The sequence below is a fragment of the Oikopleura dioica genome, chromosome PAR, assembly GCF_907165135.1.
Source record: "Oikopleura dioica chromosome PAR, OKI2018_I68_1.0, whole genome shotgun sequence".
Taxonomy (NCBI): domain Eukaryota; kingdom Metazoa; phylum Chordata; class Appendicularia; order Copelata; family Oikopleuridae; genus Oikopleura; species Oikopleura dioica.
In genome coordinates this window covers 12,062,283-12,075,275 of record NC_137293.1, presented here as the reverse complement: position 1 = coordinate 12,075,275, position 12,993 = coordinate 12,062,283, and the positions used below count along the sequence as shown (strand labels likewise).

At 38.2% G+C, this 12,993-nt stretch overlaps 4 protein-coding genes and 1 non-coding gene across 5 annotated transcripts in view; 4 read left to right on the top strand and 1 right to left on the bottom strand.

Annotated features, from left to right (window-relative positions):
• Nucleotides 1-12,993, bottom strand: part of LOC145704982 (mediator of RNA polymerase II transcription subunit 20-like) — a 67,908-nt gene that overhangs the window by 6,012 nt on the left and 48,903 nt on the right. The gene's annotated exons all lie outside the window — the stretch shown is intronic.
• On the top strand, nt 45-118 carry TRNAI-AAU (transfer RNA isoleucine (anticodon AAU)). Its single transcript has one exon. It is a non-coding gene; the product is annotated as a tRNA-Ile (tRNA).
• LOC145701869 (uncharacterized) lies at nt 1,058-2,054 on the top strand. Its single transcript, XM_081779085.1, has 4 exons — nt 1,058-1,213; nt 1,253-1,322; nt 1,361-1,734; nt 1,776-2,054. Exons 1-4 carry the CDS (start codon nt 1,058-1,060, stop codon nt 1,974-1,976), a joined length of 801 nt encoding a protein of 266 aa, XP_081635211.1. The 3' UTR covers nt 1,977-2,054.
• On the top strand, nt 5,274-11,089 carry LOC145702609 (kielin/chordin-like protein). Its single transcript, XM_081779847.1, has 6 exons — nt 5,274-5,406; nt 9,613-9,731; nt 9,781-9,965; nt 10,100-10,240; nt 10,306-10,772; nt 10,814-11,089. The coding sequence occupies exons 1-6, from the start codon at nt 5,401-5,403 to the stop codon at nt 11,072-11,074; spliced, it is 1,179 nt and encodes a 392-aa protein (XP_081635973.1). The 5' UTR covers nt 5,274-5,400; the 3' UTR covers nt 11,075-11,089.
• LOC145702610 (uncharacterized) lies at nt 11,061-12,400 on the top strand. Its single transcript, XM_081779848.1, has 3 exons — nt 11,061-11,375; nt 11,540-12,046; nt 12,158-12,400. The coding sequence occupies exons 1-3, from the start codon at nt 11,151-11,153 to the stop codon at nt 12,314-12,316; spliced, it is 891 nt and encodes a 296-aa protein (XP_081635974.1). The 5' UTR covers nt 11,061-11,150; the 3' UTR covers nt 12,317-12,400.

Genomic DNA, 12,993 nt, shown 5'->3' with positions numbered 1-12,993 from the left:
GATTTCAAGCTCTTGATAGATAGCCGTTTCGGCCGCCCTTACAAGGCCGGTTAGCTCAGTTGGTTAGAGCGTCGTGCTAATAACGCGAATGTCGCGGGTTCGATCCCCGTACTGGCCATTCTTTTTCAATCTTTTTGGAATTTCGAGAGCTACAGTACCTACAGTTGTGCATGCATTTACGTACGCTTTTCTGGATAAAGAAGGTTAAGACGCCTCTCTTTTCGCAAAGCCTATTTGATAGCTCAAAACTGCAGTAATCCTATTTCGATAAGGAACAAAAATCTGGCTACACTTGGATTTAGCATTATCAGGAAGTCTAAACAAGCATATTGCTGCAACTTTGGGTGCGCGTCAGTTAAGGCGTTTTTGCCATTTGCGTCTTTTAAGGCATTGCGTCTTTTAAGGCACTTGCGTCAGTTAAGGCCCTGAAAAATGACTTGTGGAATTCTGATATCAACTAGGGTCTGCTAGATTTCTTGATAAAATATTACTTTACCAATTCCTAGGGTAAAGCCAGAGTTAATATTTTCTCAAGAAAATCTTTTTATATTCAGTTATAAGCTGAACCGCTGGTTTATGATTGAATTTGAAGTTTTTCGTGATAGAATAAATTTATTATTTGTAAATATAAAGGTTCGACACTAAAATTTTAGTTAATTTTCTCAGATCGTTTTCAATGTATTTGAAATTATCTGAAATTTAAGTATTTTGAATACGCTGTTAAATTTGAGATTGAAATAAGGAGAATTTCAAGGATAGTTACAATCGAGGTAATTTAGCAGACCCTAGTTGATATCAGAATTCCACCAGTCATTTTTCAGCGCCTTAACTGACGCAAGTGCCTTAAAAGACGCAATGCCTTAAAAGACGCAAATGGCAAAAACGCCTTAACTGACGCGCACCCTGCAACTTTGCAAAAGAAGAAAAGCGTAACTTTTCTGAAGATTCTCCTTAGAAGCTCATTATTTGAGAAGTCTGATTCATTACTCATTGTCCAAATTTTCATTTTACGATGTCTCTGCTTTCCTTGTGTAAAATGATTTGAGTTTGTCACAAGATGTCAGACGATTCTCCTCGAAGTTTGTCATCTTCATCACTTGGGGACTACAGGAGCGAAGTGATCGATGAATCTGCTTACGATTATCTTTCTGTCAATAGAGATTTACAATTTCCTAGTGATATAGAGAGAGAACAAACAACCACAAAGTTAGAGGTGATACAGCGGTTTTAAAATGTTTCTAATAATATTTAGATAGACAGTTTAAAATTCAATAACTGGAATTTAATAAAAGAAAATGAAAATAACAAGAAGAGAATTGGCGGTATTTTGTCTTATTATTCAATTAAATCATTTTCATAGAGCTTGAAAAAGAGATTGGTGATCTGAAAGACATCGTCAAAAAGCTGGTAAATACGAAGCCTAATGTTGAAACCTCAGAAAAAACCAGTGGGGTAGATGTAAATCCAAAATCCGTTGACCTTGCTGTAAATAATGAAAGAGAGCTTCCTGGCAGTATTCAAGAATCTGAAAGTGACCTTACTGCATTTAATCCCTCATCAATCTCTGCAGCAATACAAATAAAATTTGGCGATCAAGAAGTTCAAATGGAAAAAGTACGGGACGATATCGAACGGCTGGGCAGAATTTTCAAAGATATTTCTGGCGACTACATGGAACAGAAGTCCTCACTGAAAAATATTCAGACCTACGTTGATATATTAAAAAGAAAAGAGGTATCACTTTCTTAAATATAAGATAAAGATTTCAGCTTTAGACTGAAAATAGTGAAAGATTGACGATGTTATCTCGAAATCAGCAGGAAAACTTTGAAGATGTCCAAATGATTATTAACCGTTTAAATTCTGGAGAATTCGGCGAAATCAAGCAAAGGAGTAGTTCTTGTGCAAAAAATTCAAGATGCACAGAATTTTTTCTTATTGCGATTGCTTATCTTCTTGATCTGACAATTCATTAGTCTTTTAAGACGCCCATTTTTATGGTTCCTGACATGTAAAAGCAATAAATAATGTACACTGAACATTATACAGTATGACCTGTCGATGATTTAATTTAGCTGATTCGGCCACAAAAACAAAGTTTTAGAGGTCGCGTCTTGCAAAGTGTTGATTTCCGGCGGCATCGTAATGATTTTAGAAAATCGCTCCAGCAAGTACTTACACTGTGTTACACAATCTTAGCCGCGCTCAACTGAATCACCAGAAGACTTCCGCTTTTCACGCGCGGAGCCGGAATAAAACTGGCACTTGTCTAAGGCTTGGCGGTTTTTCAAATCCAGAAATTCACGTCACAATTTTTGGAATATGATTTTTAACGTAAGATTCAAATCAATAATTTCTAAAAAGTTGTTTTCTATTTTCGTTTTTCCTACTTTTTTTGCTATTGTATCCACATTTTTGACAACAGAAAAAAATAAACTACGATCGAAAAAAAAAATTCAAAATAGGGATTTTCTCAATTTAGCGGCGTCACGTGCGAGCAGCTAAAGTCGGCTCAATGTGATAATATCGCTGGCATTTCTTTTCTAAACATTAGTTGACCCATGTTGGATTTAATCGCTATTGGCAAATTTAGAACGACTGATGTTCATGTCAAGCCAGCATCTTGTTTTCATGCAATGTCGTTTCATGTTTTATTTGTTCATTTGCTTACATCACTTTTACTTCTGCGAAGTTGAAGATGTATTCAATGTTCTAGGAAGAAAGCTTTTAATCTATTTTTAAAATTGTTCGATAATTGCTTTGCTTATCTTTTGATTCAGTTGTGGGCACAACTGTCTAATTGAATACTAAATAGAAATTCCCTGAAAATGATGGCAGAAATGGATGTCAAAGTGTTGATGTACTTCTTATCGGTATTCGTTGCTGGTCCCCTTTCGCGTTTGATAACCCGCCGCGACATGAAAAGTTATTAGTCACAGGCGACGTAGATTTTGTGAACCGCAATCGGACCAAAATCGTCGACCAACACTGGCGATAAATATTGGTACGTACGCATAACGGGGGTAATTATTATGATAGGGACACCCTTATGAGCTGGCATTTATCTCCAAGAATTCACGAAGGGTTTTTTCTCGAAATCTCATTTTCTCCTTGAAACATTTTTAACAGCCCGAGCCCTAGCAAGGTTGATAAATGTAATGACAGTCAATAGTTAAATGTCAACTCTTAAATGATAAGTAAGGGCTATCGTGAAAGTTTTCTAAAAAAATCTTTGCATTGCGCTATAAGAAGAAACACGACCGAGGTCCAGGTGGATATTGCGGCCTGATAGAGAATATCTTTTTTATTAGGAAAGTTGTTGTTATGCCGCCTTGCGTTCCACGTGAGAGTCACTAGAATCGAGTGATGGTTATTTTAATGGTTATTGACAATTACCTATTGTAAATGTTTCCAAGTATGGTTCACTTAAGAAAGCGGCGAAAAATTTCATAACGGCTCTTCCGAAAAGGTGAAAATTGTGTTTTATCAAGATCCGGGCGGCGGATATTGGGACTCTCCGTGCGCTCTAAAGCTGCATTTCCGATTTCCAATGGGCACCTTGAGAATTCGAGCTCTCCAGAGAAAGTTTTTCTTATCCAGTGAAATGAACCGTTTGTGTTATCTAAATTTGTCGTTCAATTCAGAAGTTACTTCTGAAATCTTTCACGACTGTATTTGAAATTCGGGAGTGATCTAAGGTGTGATAATTCAGAAGCAGCGTCAATTCACTTTTGCGGTGTCTTTCTAGCTCCCTTTCACCAAGAAATGGTTTTGCTCAAAATTCTCTTTTTTCGCATGTAACACTCTTCCCGTCGCCTTTTATCGCGGTGATAATTGAGCCAACCGGTTAGTGCTTCGGAATGCGCTCGGCCCCGATAAAGTGCGTCTAAATTTTAGTATTTCCGCTAACGTGAATCCCTAGCGCTTTTTTGGACCGCTCTAGAATTTGGTAAAGGCTTGCTTTGAATGTCCGCTCGATTCACAAGACACTGATTGAAGAGCAGGAGACTGGCGTTTCCGATTGTTAACCTAATCATTGCTTAGTCATTTTACAAGTTTACCTCTAGAAAATGTTATCAGAGGGGTCATCAGCCGCAGAATGTTGTGATTCACGAATTTGTTCATAAGAAAATTTGGAAGAAAAAAGCTTTTTTGACGGAATTATTAAGAAATAGTTCAGCTTTCAAAAGAAGACTAAAATGACGCTAAATGGAAATCCCCGAATTTGACGAAAGGCAAAACAGAAGTGAGCCCAAGGAGCGGGTAAAAGACTCCGCCCGGGAGACGAGATTATTCGCCAGAAGTTACCGATGCAAACTGTTTTTAGTCAATTAGATGAATCTTTTTCTGACTTATCAAACCCAGAAGAAGTGCGTTAAGGGTGTATCTTCACGTAGAGAGGAAATTCTTGACGATAAAGGAATCGTCGAGGCAGGAAGAAATTAACATAGGAATCTACTTTCTGGAACTGTTAGGCCAAAGGGTAGAAAGGCGTGCCCCGGCTGCGAGTCTACAGGAATGTCTTTCAGAGCTGTACCAGAATGTCAAAGCAGGCTTAGCTAACACTTTTGTGGCTTGAGGGTTCTTTTTATTTTTCTTATGAATCCTTGGTGATGAATTTCTCAGCTCACCGCAAGTATCTAGTACAGCGAGGATGAGGTCTATGCAGATATGCGAAAACTTTTTATTTCAGACAGGAGAAGCTAAAATAGAGCAAAGGTCAGAGATAAAAAGGGCCCTTCTGAAAATTAATAATAGATAAACAGCATGAAAATAATAGATAAGGAACATCCGCCTTATGCGAAATGTGGCTTCTTTATTTTTATCAACTTGTCTCGCAGTTTTCTGAACAGCCGTGATTTTTGATTAATAATTTCTCAATAAAAACGTTGCATAATATCATCTGAAAACGTTTTGATGCAGCCTTGAAATCGAATCGAAGCCCCTAAATTTTAAATTCTTGACTGAGGTAACATCTCCGTACTTTAAAAAAGTAGCCGTCTCCTTGCTCACGTTTCTTTCCATTCCTATTTTGTCACTTCTTGTCTTGTTACAAAATTCTAGCAGGCAATCGGGCCTTCCATCGATCACCATTTTCCACGTTTGTTTACTGTCAACAACTGCTACTACTTCCTCCTTATTATCCTAGTCACTCCGCGCCGCGGACTCATCGCCGCATTCGGGAGCGCTAGCGTCCACCGCCGCGCTAAAATGACAGCGCCACCTATTCCAATCATTCCTCGATAGATATCGAAAATGGAAGCAAAGCTGGGATCAAATCGACGGAGAAGCACCTCCTGGTTGCGGCAAATCAAAGAAAACTATTTTATATATATATTTTTATTGTACAATACCCAGAACAGATTTCGCCAAAACTACAAAAGATAAAAATCTACAAAAATGAAGGTAAGTTCAGAGAATTACTTTAAAACCAGATTTATCAAGGGAATATGTCAGGGGACTTTCACATAACTCCAAGAGTCAACCTTTTTAATTTTTTTTTTCTGAAATTTACAATCGTTGTTAAGGGACCCGGTTAGGTAGCGGCGCGCCGAATTTCAAGCGCTCGCCGTTATTCTTGTAAATGAAATTTTTCTGATTTTCTTTTTGCAAATGATATCTACAGGTTTTCAGCTTTCTCATTCAGTTTTCCGTTTTCCTCTATCACCACTCGTCGATGAGCTAGATCAAAAAAGGGGAGCGCAACTTCAAAAGGCATCAAGTCCTGCAAATTTTATTTTATTTTTCAGAAACCTGCACCATTAGACCATCATTTAGACTGAAAAACTTGAGATAATATGGGGTCAAATTATTACCGATAAATAAAGACGGCAAGACGGGAGTGGGTCTAATTCTTATGAGCAACAAAGGACGGAAAAAATCCAAATTTAAAAAAAACTTTTTTTTTGGAACTTCAATTTTTTATTGCTACCATCGAATTCCCCATATTTGAAAACCTAGAAAAAAATTATTTGTTTAGACAGGAGGTCTTCTAAATCTTTTCTAACTATCATCTGAAAGAGCAAAAATGCCCTTCAGGAAAAGCTACTTTTAGGAGGGTTGCCGGATTTTTTCTTTTGATTTCTTTGTTGGATCATCAAGAGACAAGTCTAGGGCAGTCGGCAAACGAAAGAAAATAAGAAAGTTTTGATGTCTTCATGTTTAAAATAGGCATTTAAAAACGTGAAATTCATCAAAAACAACGAGAAACGTGAAAAAACGCTCGACGGTCAATAATCGGCATACTAATGAGCTAAAAAAGTGGAGCAAGTCAAAGGGAAGATATTTCGAAATAAATGCCTATCGAAATATATTTATATATATTAATCTTTCAGATCTCCTCTTTCAATACACACAGATTCGACTATTTCGCTTCTTTTCAATCAAATAAATTATCAAGGCTTCTTCGAAACGCAGCACGACTAATTTTTCGAGAAAATTATTATTTTTGAATGCTTAAAAATAACCCTTTATTTTAAAGATGGTCGAAATCTTCGGGCCTCCAGTCTGATTTTTCTCGAGCTGGTTCAAATAGAGTCACTTATCATGTGTACAAAATTTCACGCGTTTTGAAGTGCAGCGCGACCATTTTTACTATAAATTATTAGATAAGCTTTTATCAGCTCTAGAATCTGATTTTTCGAGCCTCCAAGCTAATTCCTCTTGACTGAAGTTTGGTTACCGTTAGGTACCCGCATGCAAAATTTCAAACAATTTGAGACGCAGCGCGACCCTTTTTGAATTAATTGTATCGAAATTTTATTAAAATAGCCATTTATAAGTAAGTTTTGGCCCTAGAATCCAATTTTCTTGGGCCTCCAATCGGCTGGGCGGGAGAATAATTCTGTGGACAGAACTATTCTGTGGAAACAGAACTATTCTGTGAAAAAACAGAACTATTCTGTTTGAAACAGAACCATTCTGTTTGAAACAGAACTATTCTGTGTCGAGCTTAGCAGAATTCACTTTGATTATGTCGTAGATAGCCTATAATACTCTGGAACACATGTCTAAGAGTGGAAAAGGATTGACTTCAGTCGGTCTTTTAATCTTGCAGCCAAATACAATCTATAACAATGATAGTCTGTTAGTAGAAGCTGAACCGAAGAGGCTATGAAGCACGCTACGGGCCTACGGCCCTTGCGCGCATTTTCTGATAGAGAACTCATTGGGTTGGCAGGGGCAGTCTTTTCTACCGCTGGGACTCATTTTTGGCAGCAAACAACTCCTGCATTCGCAGAATAATAGTTGTTTTCGCCAAAAAAATTTTTTCACAGAATTATTCTCCCGGAAACGGGGGTGTTATCGTGAGAATAATTCTGTTTTTACAGAATAGTTCTGTGCACAGAATTATTCTCCCGGTTGCCCCTCCAATCTCATTTTTCGAAAGCGAAATTAACCGAGTGCATTCTATCATATTGCGAAATTTCAATCGATTTGATGCGCAGCGCGACTATTTTTACAAAAATAACAATTATAACCACTATAAAGTAAGTTATCGAAGAAAATTGGTGGCGCTGCGTCTCAAATCGATTGAAATTTTGTTGACAGATAGAAAACACCCATTTTAGCTCGCTTGAGAGAAATTGGGTTGGAAGCCCTCTAAATTTTGATTCTGGGGTAAAAATTACATAATAAATGCCTATTTCTTTAAATTTATTTAAAAAATGGTCGCGCTGCGCATCAAATCGATTGAAATTTCGCAATATGATAGAATGCACTCGGTTAATTTCGCTTTCGAAAAATGAGATTGGAGGCCCAAGAAAATTGGATTCTAGGGCCAAAACTTACTTATAAATGGCTATTTTAATAAAATTTCGATACAATTAAGTCAAAAAGGGTCGCGCTGCGTCTCAAATTGTTTGAAATTTTGCATGCGGGTACCTAACGGTAACCAAACTTCAGTCAAGAGGAATTAGCTTGGAGGCTCGAAAAATCAGATTCTAGAGCTGATAAAAGCTTATCTAATAATTTATAGTAAAAATGGTCGCGCTGCACTTCAAAACGCGTGAAATTTTGTACACATGATAAGTGACTCTATTTGAACCAGCTCGAGAAAAATCAGACTGGAGGCCCGAAGATTTCGACCATCTTTAAAATAAAGGGTTATTTTTAAGCATTCAAAAATAATAATTTTCTCGAAAAATTAGTCGTGCTGCGTTTCGAAGAAGCCTTGATAATTTATTTGATTGAAAAGAAGCGAAATAGTCGAATCTGTGTGTATTGAAAGAGGAGATCTGAAAGATTAATATATATAAATATATTTCGATAGGCATTTATTTCGAAATATCTTCCCTTTGACTTGCTCCACTTTTTTAGCTCATTAGTATGCCGATTATTGACCGTCGAGCGTTTTTTCACGTTTCTCGTTGTTTTTGATGAATTTCACGTTTTTAAATGCCTATTTTAAACATGAAGACATCAAAACTTTCTTATTTTCTTTCGTTTGCCGACTGCCCTAGACTTGTCTCTTGATGATCCAACAAAGAAATCAAAAGAAAAAATCCGGCAACCCTCCTAAAAGTAGCTTTTCCTGAAGGGCATTTTTGCTCTTTCAGATGATAGTTAGAAAAGATTTAGAAGACCTCCTGTCTAAACAAATAATTTTTTTCTAGGTTTTCAAATATGGGGAATTCGATGGTAGCAATAAAAAATTGAAGTTCCAAAAAAAAAGTTTTTTTTAAATTTGGATTTTTTCCGTCCAAAGCATTTATCAATTTTTTTCTGTCCAAAAACGTGAGCCGTAACAATACATACGTCTGTTATAATTCCGATCAGTTTCAAAAGTGTGTGGTCAGAAAAGTTTGAAAAGTCCAAATTGAACGTGAATCAAGAGTAGCAATTATTTCACCACCTCGTTGCTTCGCTTTCTGTCAAAAGTGTCACTTGGTAGCGGACACTTTCCAGCGGACAATTATTGAGTAACAAGTATCCCTCTCACTTAGAATCACGGTGGGAAACACGCTGTTTGGTTTCCGGTAGGTTCAATTGTGGTTGGAGCTTTCTTTGTGGCACCTGGCCAGGTGAGCGGATTTTTCCGTAAGCCCCGGAAAAGGGTTCAATCGAATAAAGGTAGCTATTTTCTAGAGATTTGGGTAATCCTACAGACTGATAAAACACGTTGCAAGAGATTTTCATAAAGGGTTGAAATTAGGAGTGGATTTTGGAAGGCTTTATTGAGATGAAACTTACATAGGCAGTGTTTTTTCCTAAATGCAATATTTTTGCCTGATAGGCTTTTCTTTCATTTTCAGAGGTCAAAATATCAAATTAATTTCAAAGTGATAAATTTAATTGACCGCCAAGACAAATGCTACTCATAAACAGATTACACCACTGAAACAATTTACCAAAATATTCTAATCCCTTGTTCAACCCCAGCGACTTTCAATAGCTCCCTGAATATTCTCGATCCCGTTTAGAAATGAGAACTTTGACAGGCACACGTCTTGTCCTCGAGGAGCCAATCTTACGTCCATAGATGGCGGGTGATAAAATTCATGAACAAAAAAGTTTTAATTCAATAATCTTTTCGCTTTCAAATCTGACAGCTCGGAAATGTCCGATTTCTAAATCAGGGCTCCAGAAAATATTTCAACATTCTTATTTCAGATGCTCCTGCCGCTAAGTACGTATTTACTAGCGAGTACAGTAAATGCGATGACTTTCCATGAAAAAGTGGTGAGCAAGAAGATACGGCAAGAAGCGAAAAATCCGCTACTAACACCACGGTACTCACACGTTTTTCCCGATTTCAGAGGATTAAAAATCTGTTTTTAGAAATCTCTTCGTGGGGAAATCGGAAACAAGCATGCTCTGCAAAGATCGCCCGCTAGGAAATCAGTGCTGCGCAGGAGAAGATTGGAATTGTCAGCCGCCGAACTCGGTGTGCTCTTGTGATCAGGGCTGTGTCCGGCAGAACGATTGTTGCTCCGATTATGAAGATACGTGTAGTCATATGCTCGGTGAGTGTTTGGAAGACACGGTGGCCGCGTCTGGGATTATGCACGTTGCCTTCTAGACCCGGAACTGAATGGATCAATCTTTTGCAGATCATCCTTTTCAACTTCCTTTTATACAACAAATAACAATTGTTAAGGGACCCCGAAGAAGACTTGCAAAGGAACAGGGACGGCCAGAGCTAATGGAGACCCACATTACATGACTTTTGATGAAAAAGTCATTCACTTTCAGGGCAACTGCACATACTTGCTGAGTAAAAACTGCAAAGAGGGACCAGGTAAAAATAGAAAAGATAACAGAAATCTTTGCGAATTACAGTAAGCCTTAAATATTTTTCTTTAGTCGATTTTAAAATCTTTGGTCGAAACGAAAACCGATATGGTAACATGGACATGTCTTGGACAAAGGACATCATCCTCATGTATAAAAACATAAAAATCGAGCTTCTCAAGGGAGGCAAAGTAATGTTAAACAATGAGCGGGCTTATACGCCCACTCTACTTCCTGACGGAACAAAAATTGATAAAAGTGGCAATTACGTCTCCATTTCCACCTTTTTTGGAATTCAAATTTTCTACGATGGCGAGGGAAATAGCGAAATCAAAGCGTCTTGCGATTGGTTCGACAAGCTCTGCGGATTGTTGGGAAACTACAATGGTGACTTCAATGATGATTTCAAGGGATCAGATGATGTTACCTACAATGAAATGTCAGTAGAGGCATTCGGAAAGTCGTGGAAACGACCCGGATTGGATAACCGTGATGGATGTGGCGCAGATTTGAGCGAACTTCAACCCCGTACCCGACCGGTAAATATAACCACAAAGTTCTAAGAAATGATCATTTTTAGTGGATGAAATGGGTTGAAGAGCTTGAGCAGCGACCAAACGGTACAATGCCTCACTGTACTGAGCAACAGTTCAACGCCGCCATTGACCGATGCAGTATTCTTATTGATGACATGGCAAATTTTCAACAATGCTTTGACAATGTTCCGCCTCAGAAATTCTACGAAAACTGCATTTGGGATCAATGTGCTACAAAACTCGCGGACGGAGCTTTTTGCGATTCTTTAGGAACGGATTTTTTGACGAGTGACCTTCTTTTTTAGCATTTAGATACGTACCTTATTAATAACCTGCGCGCTACCGAAGGTAGCTTTAGAAACAACATGTTCTTGGCGGATCATGCGACTTGCTCTGAAAATCCGAAATCAAGCTGCTTATGGCCGCGCGTGCGCCGACAAGAAAGTTCCGATTAACTGGAGAAACAAATACTTGTGCCCCGCTCAGTGCCCGGCAAACTCGCACTACGAGCATTGTGGTAGCCAGTGCGTGGCAAGTTGTGGTGATCCAAAGCCGAAGTGCAATGATATGGATGCAGGTTGCTTCGAGGGTTGCTACTGTAATAAGGTTAGTTTATAATTTCAGAAACGGAAACATAAATCTGTATAATCATTTGTAAAGAATCAAAAATATGAGCATTTATAATCATTGAACGGTAATGCTCTCTTATTTATGATTTCCGGAATTTCCGGAATTTCATTTAATGACTTTGATCACAGTATGATTTGAAGGGATATCTCTGGAATGGACTCAAGTGCGTTAAAAACGACCAATGCGGTTGTGTAGATGGCGACAACACCTACCAGATCGGCGAGAGCTTCCTACGACGCGGCTGCTCGGAGGAATGTAAGTGTTCGGGTGTTAATGATGTTAAGTGTAAGCCGAACGCGTGTGACGAGTGCGATGTCGAAGACGGAATTGAAAAATGTTGGCCAAGTGTGAGAAAGATCACAATTCCAACTTTGACGACTGCCAGACCAACAACCAAGAAGAATCGAAATAAGAAGAAGAGAACAAAACCGGCTAAGACAACCCCAACGACGACGACAACAACGACTGCAGAACCAACAACAACAGAGGCTCCGACAACGACAACAGCTGTGTTCGGGTACCTTCGACAAGGCCCATTCGTGCAGTGGCCTGAATGTCAAAAGAAAGACTATATCCACACAAATCGCATCCGGCCGGATTGGATCCAGCCTAACGCTTGTTGCGGTCAACGACCGTATAATGATGTCGTAAGTGCCTACACGTGTTTGTTAAAAATAATTGTTGACCCACTATGAAACCGCAAAAATTTGTTTGTCAAACAAAGCGTTAATCGTGTTCTTTCTAACGGTTCCTTTTAGGTTACATCGTGTTGTCTCAATAGACAGCTTTACGACCACGATGAGGCCAAATGCTGCGAAGAAGTCGGAGTGGTCGTTCCAATCGATGAAGACTGCAGGCGTGAAAATCATATCCACGAACACCATTCGCAAAACAGTTTATCTTCAAGTGTGCTGTAAGCTGCAAAAAACTTCTGTATATACTGTTCATAAAATTTTTTTGAAGAAAGATGATTACGCTGAATTACAGCGTATATGACTGTACATAATAAATAGTACCGCTCGGAATCACCGGGCGGTGAATTATTGAAACTTAATTCTCTGTATTTAGTGCACAGTAAAAAGTCTTAAGGACCCCCCCCCCCATCAAGATGGATTTGGTTCAAATTTTCTGTATTTTTTGGTTATTTTGGATCTTTAGACAACGAGGAGAAACTTTCATGTTGAAAATTTTTTCGCTGCTATAGAAATTTTTGGCTAAAATTGGCTTTAAAAAATGCAAATTTGCTATATATTTTTATGAAAATCCATGGTTTGCTATATTTTCATTATAATTAAGGGTATACCCATCTTAAAATGCATTTCAATCACAAAAACAAATCGAAAAACATAATCGAAGGCAGTTTTTTAAAGAAAAACTTAAAATTGAAATCTGTAAATTTGCCTTATATTCGACTTATAAATTTTTAAAGGGGGTGTCCTCCTTAAGTTCATTGACGAAAAACTCTCAAAAGAGGAACGGTCGTAGCTTAGGGCCTTAACTATATCCTGTAAAAAATTAAGGGTATACCTCAACTAAAATCCTAAAAAAAACTTTCACTTAGCAACTTTACCTTTAAGGGCCTGTATACCCTTAA

What these genes read in the sequence shown, in the direction of transcription:
- LOC145701869 (XM_081779085.1), top strand. Translation starts at nt 1,058, where the DNA reads ATGTCAGACGATTCTCCTCGAAGTTTGTCATCTTCATCACTTGGGGAC. An exon ending in AAACAACCACAAAGTTAGAG is followed by an intron (nt 1,214 to 1,252) that starts GTGATACAGCGG and finishes AATAATATTTAG; the next exon opens with ATAGACAGTTTAAAATTCAA. An exon ending in ATATATTAAAAAGAAAAGAG is followed by an intron (nt 1,735 to 1,775) that starts GTATCACTTTCT and finishes TTTCAGCTTTAG; the next exon opens with ACTGAAAATAGTGAAAGATT.
- LOC145702610 (XM_081779848.1), top strand. Translation starts at nt 11,151, where the DNA reads ATGCGACTTGCTCTGAAAATCCGAAATCAAGCTGCTTATGGCCGCGCG. An exon ending in AGGGTTGCTACTGTAATAAG is followed by an intron (nt 11,376 to 11,539) that starts GTTAGTTTATAA and finishes TATGATTTGAAG; the next exon opens with GGATATCTCTGGAATGGACT. An exon ending in AACGACCGTATAATGATGTC is followed by an intron (nt 12,047 to 12,157) that starts GTAAGTGCCTAC and finishes GGTTCCTTTTAG; the next exon opens with GTTACATCGTGTTGTCTCAA.
- LOC145702609 (XM_081779847.1), top strand. An exon ending in AAACTGCAAAGAGGGACCAG is followed by an intron (nt 10,241 to 10,305) that starts GTAAAAATAGAA and finishes ATTTTTCTTTAG; the next exon opens with TCGATTTTAAAATCTTTGGT. An exon ending in TTCAACCCCGTACCCGACCG is followed by an intron (nt 10,773 to 10,813) that starts GTAAATATAACC and finishes GATCATTTTTAG; the next exon opens with TGGATGAAATGGGTTGAAGA.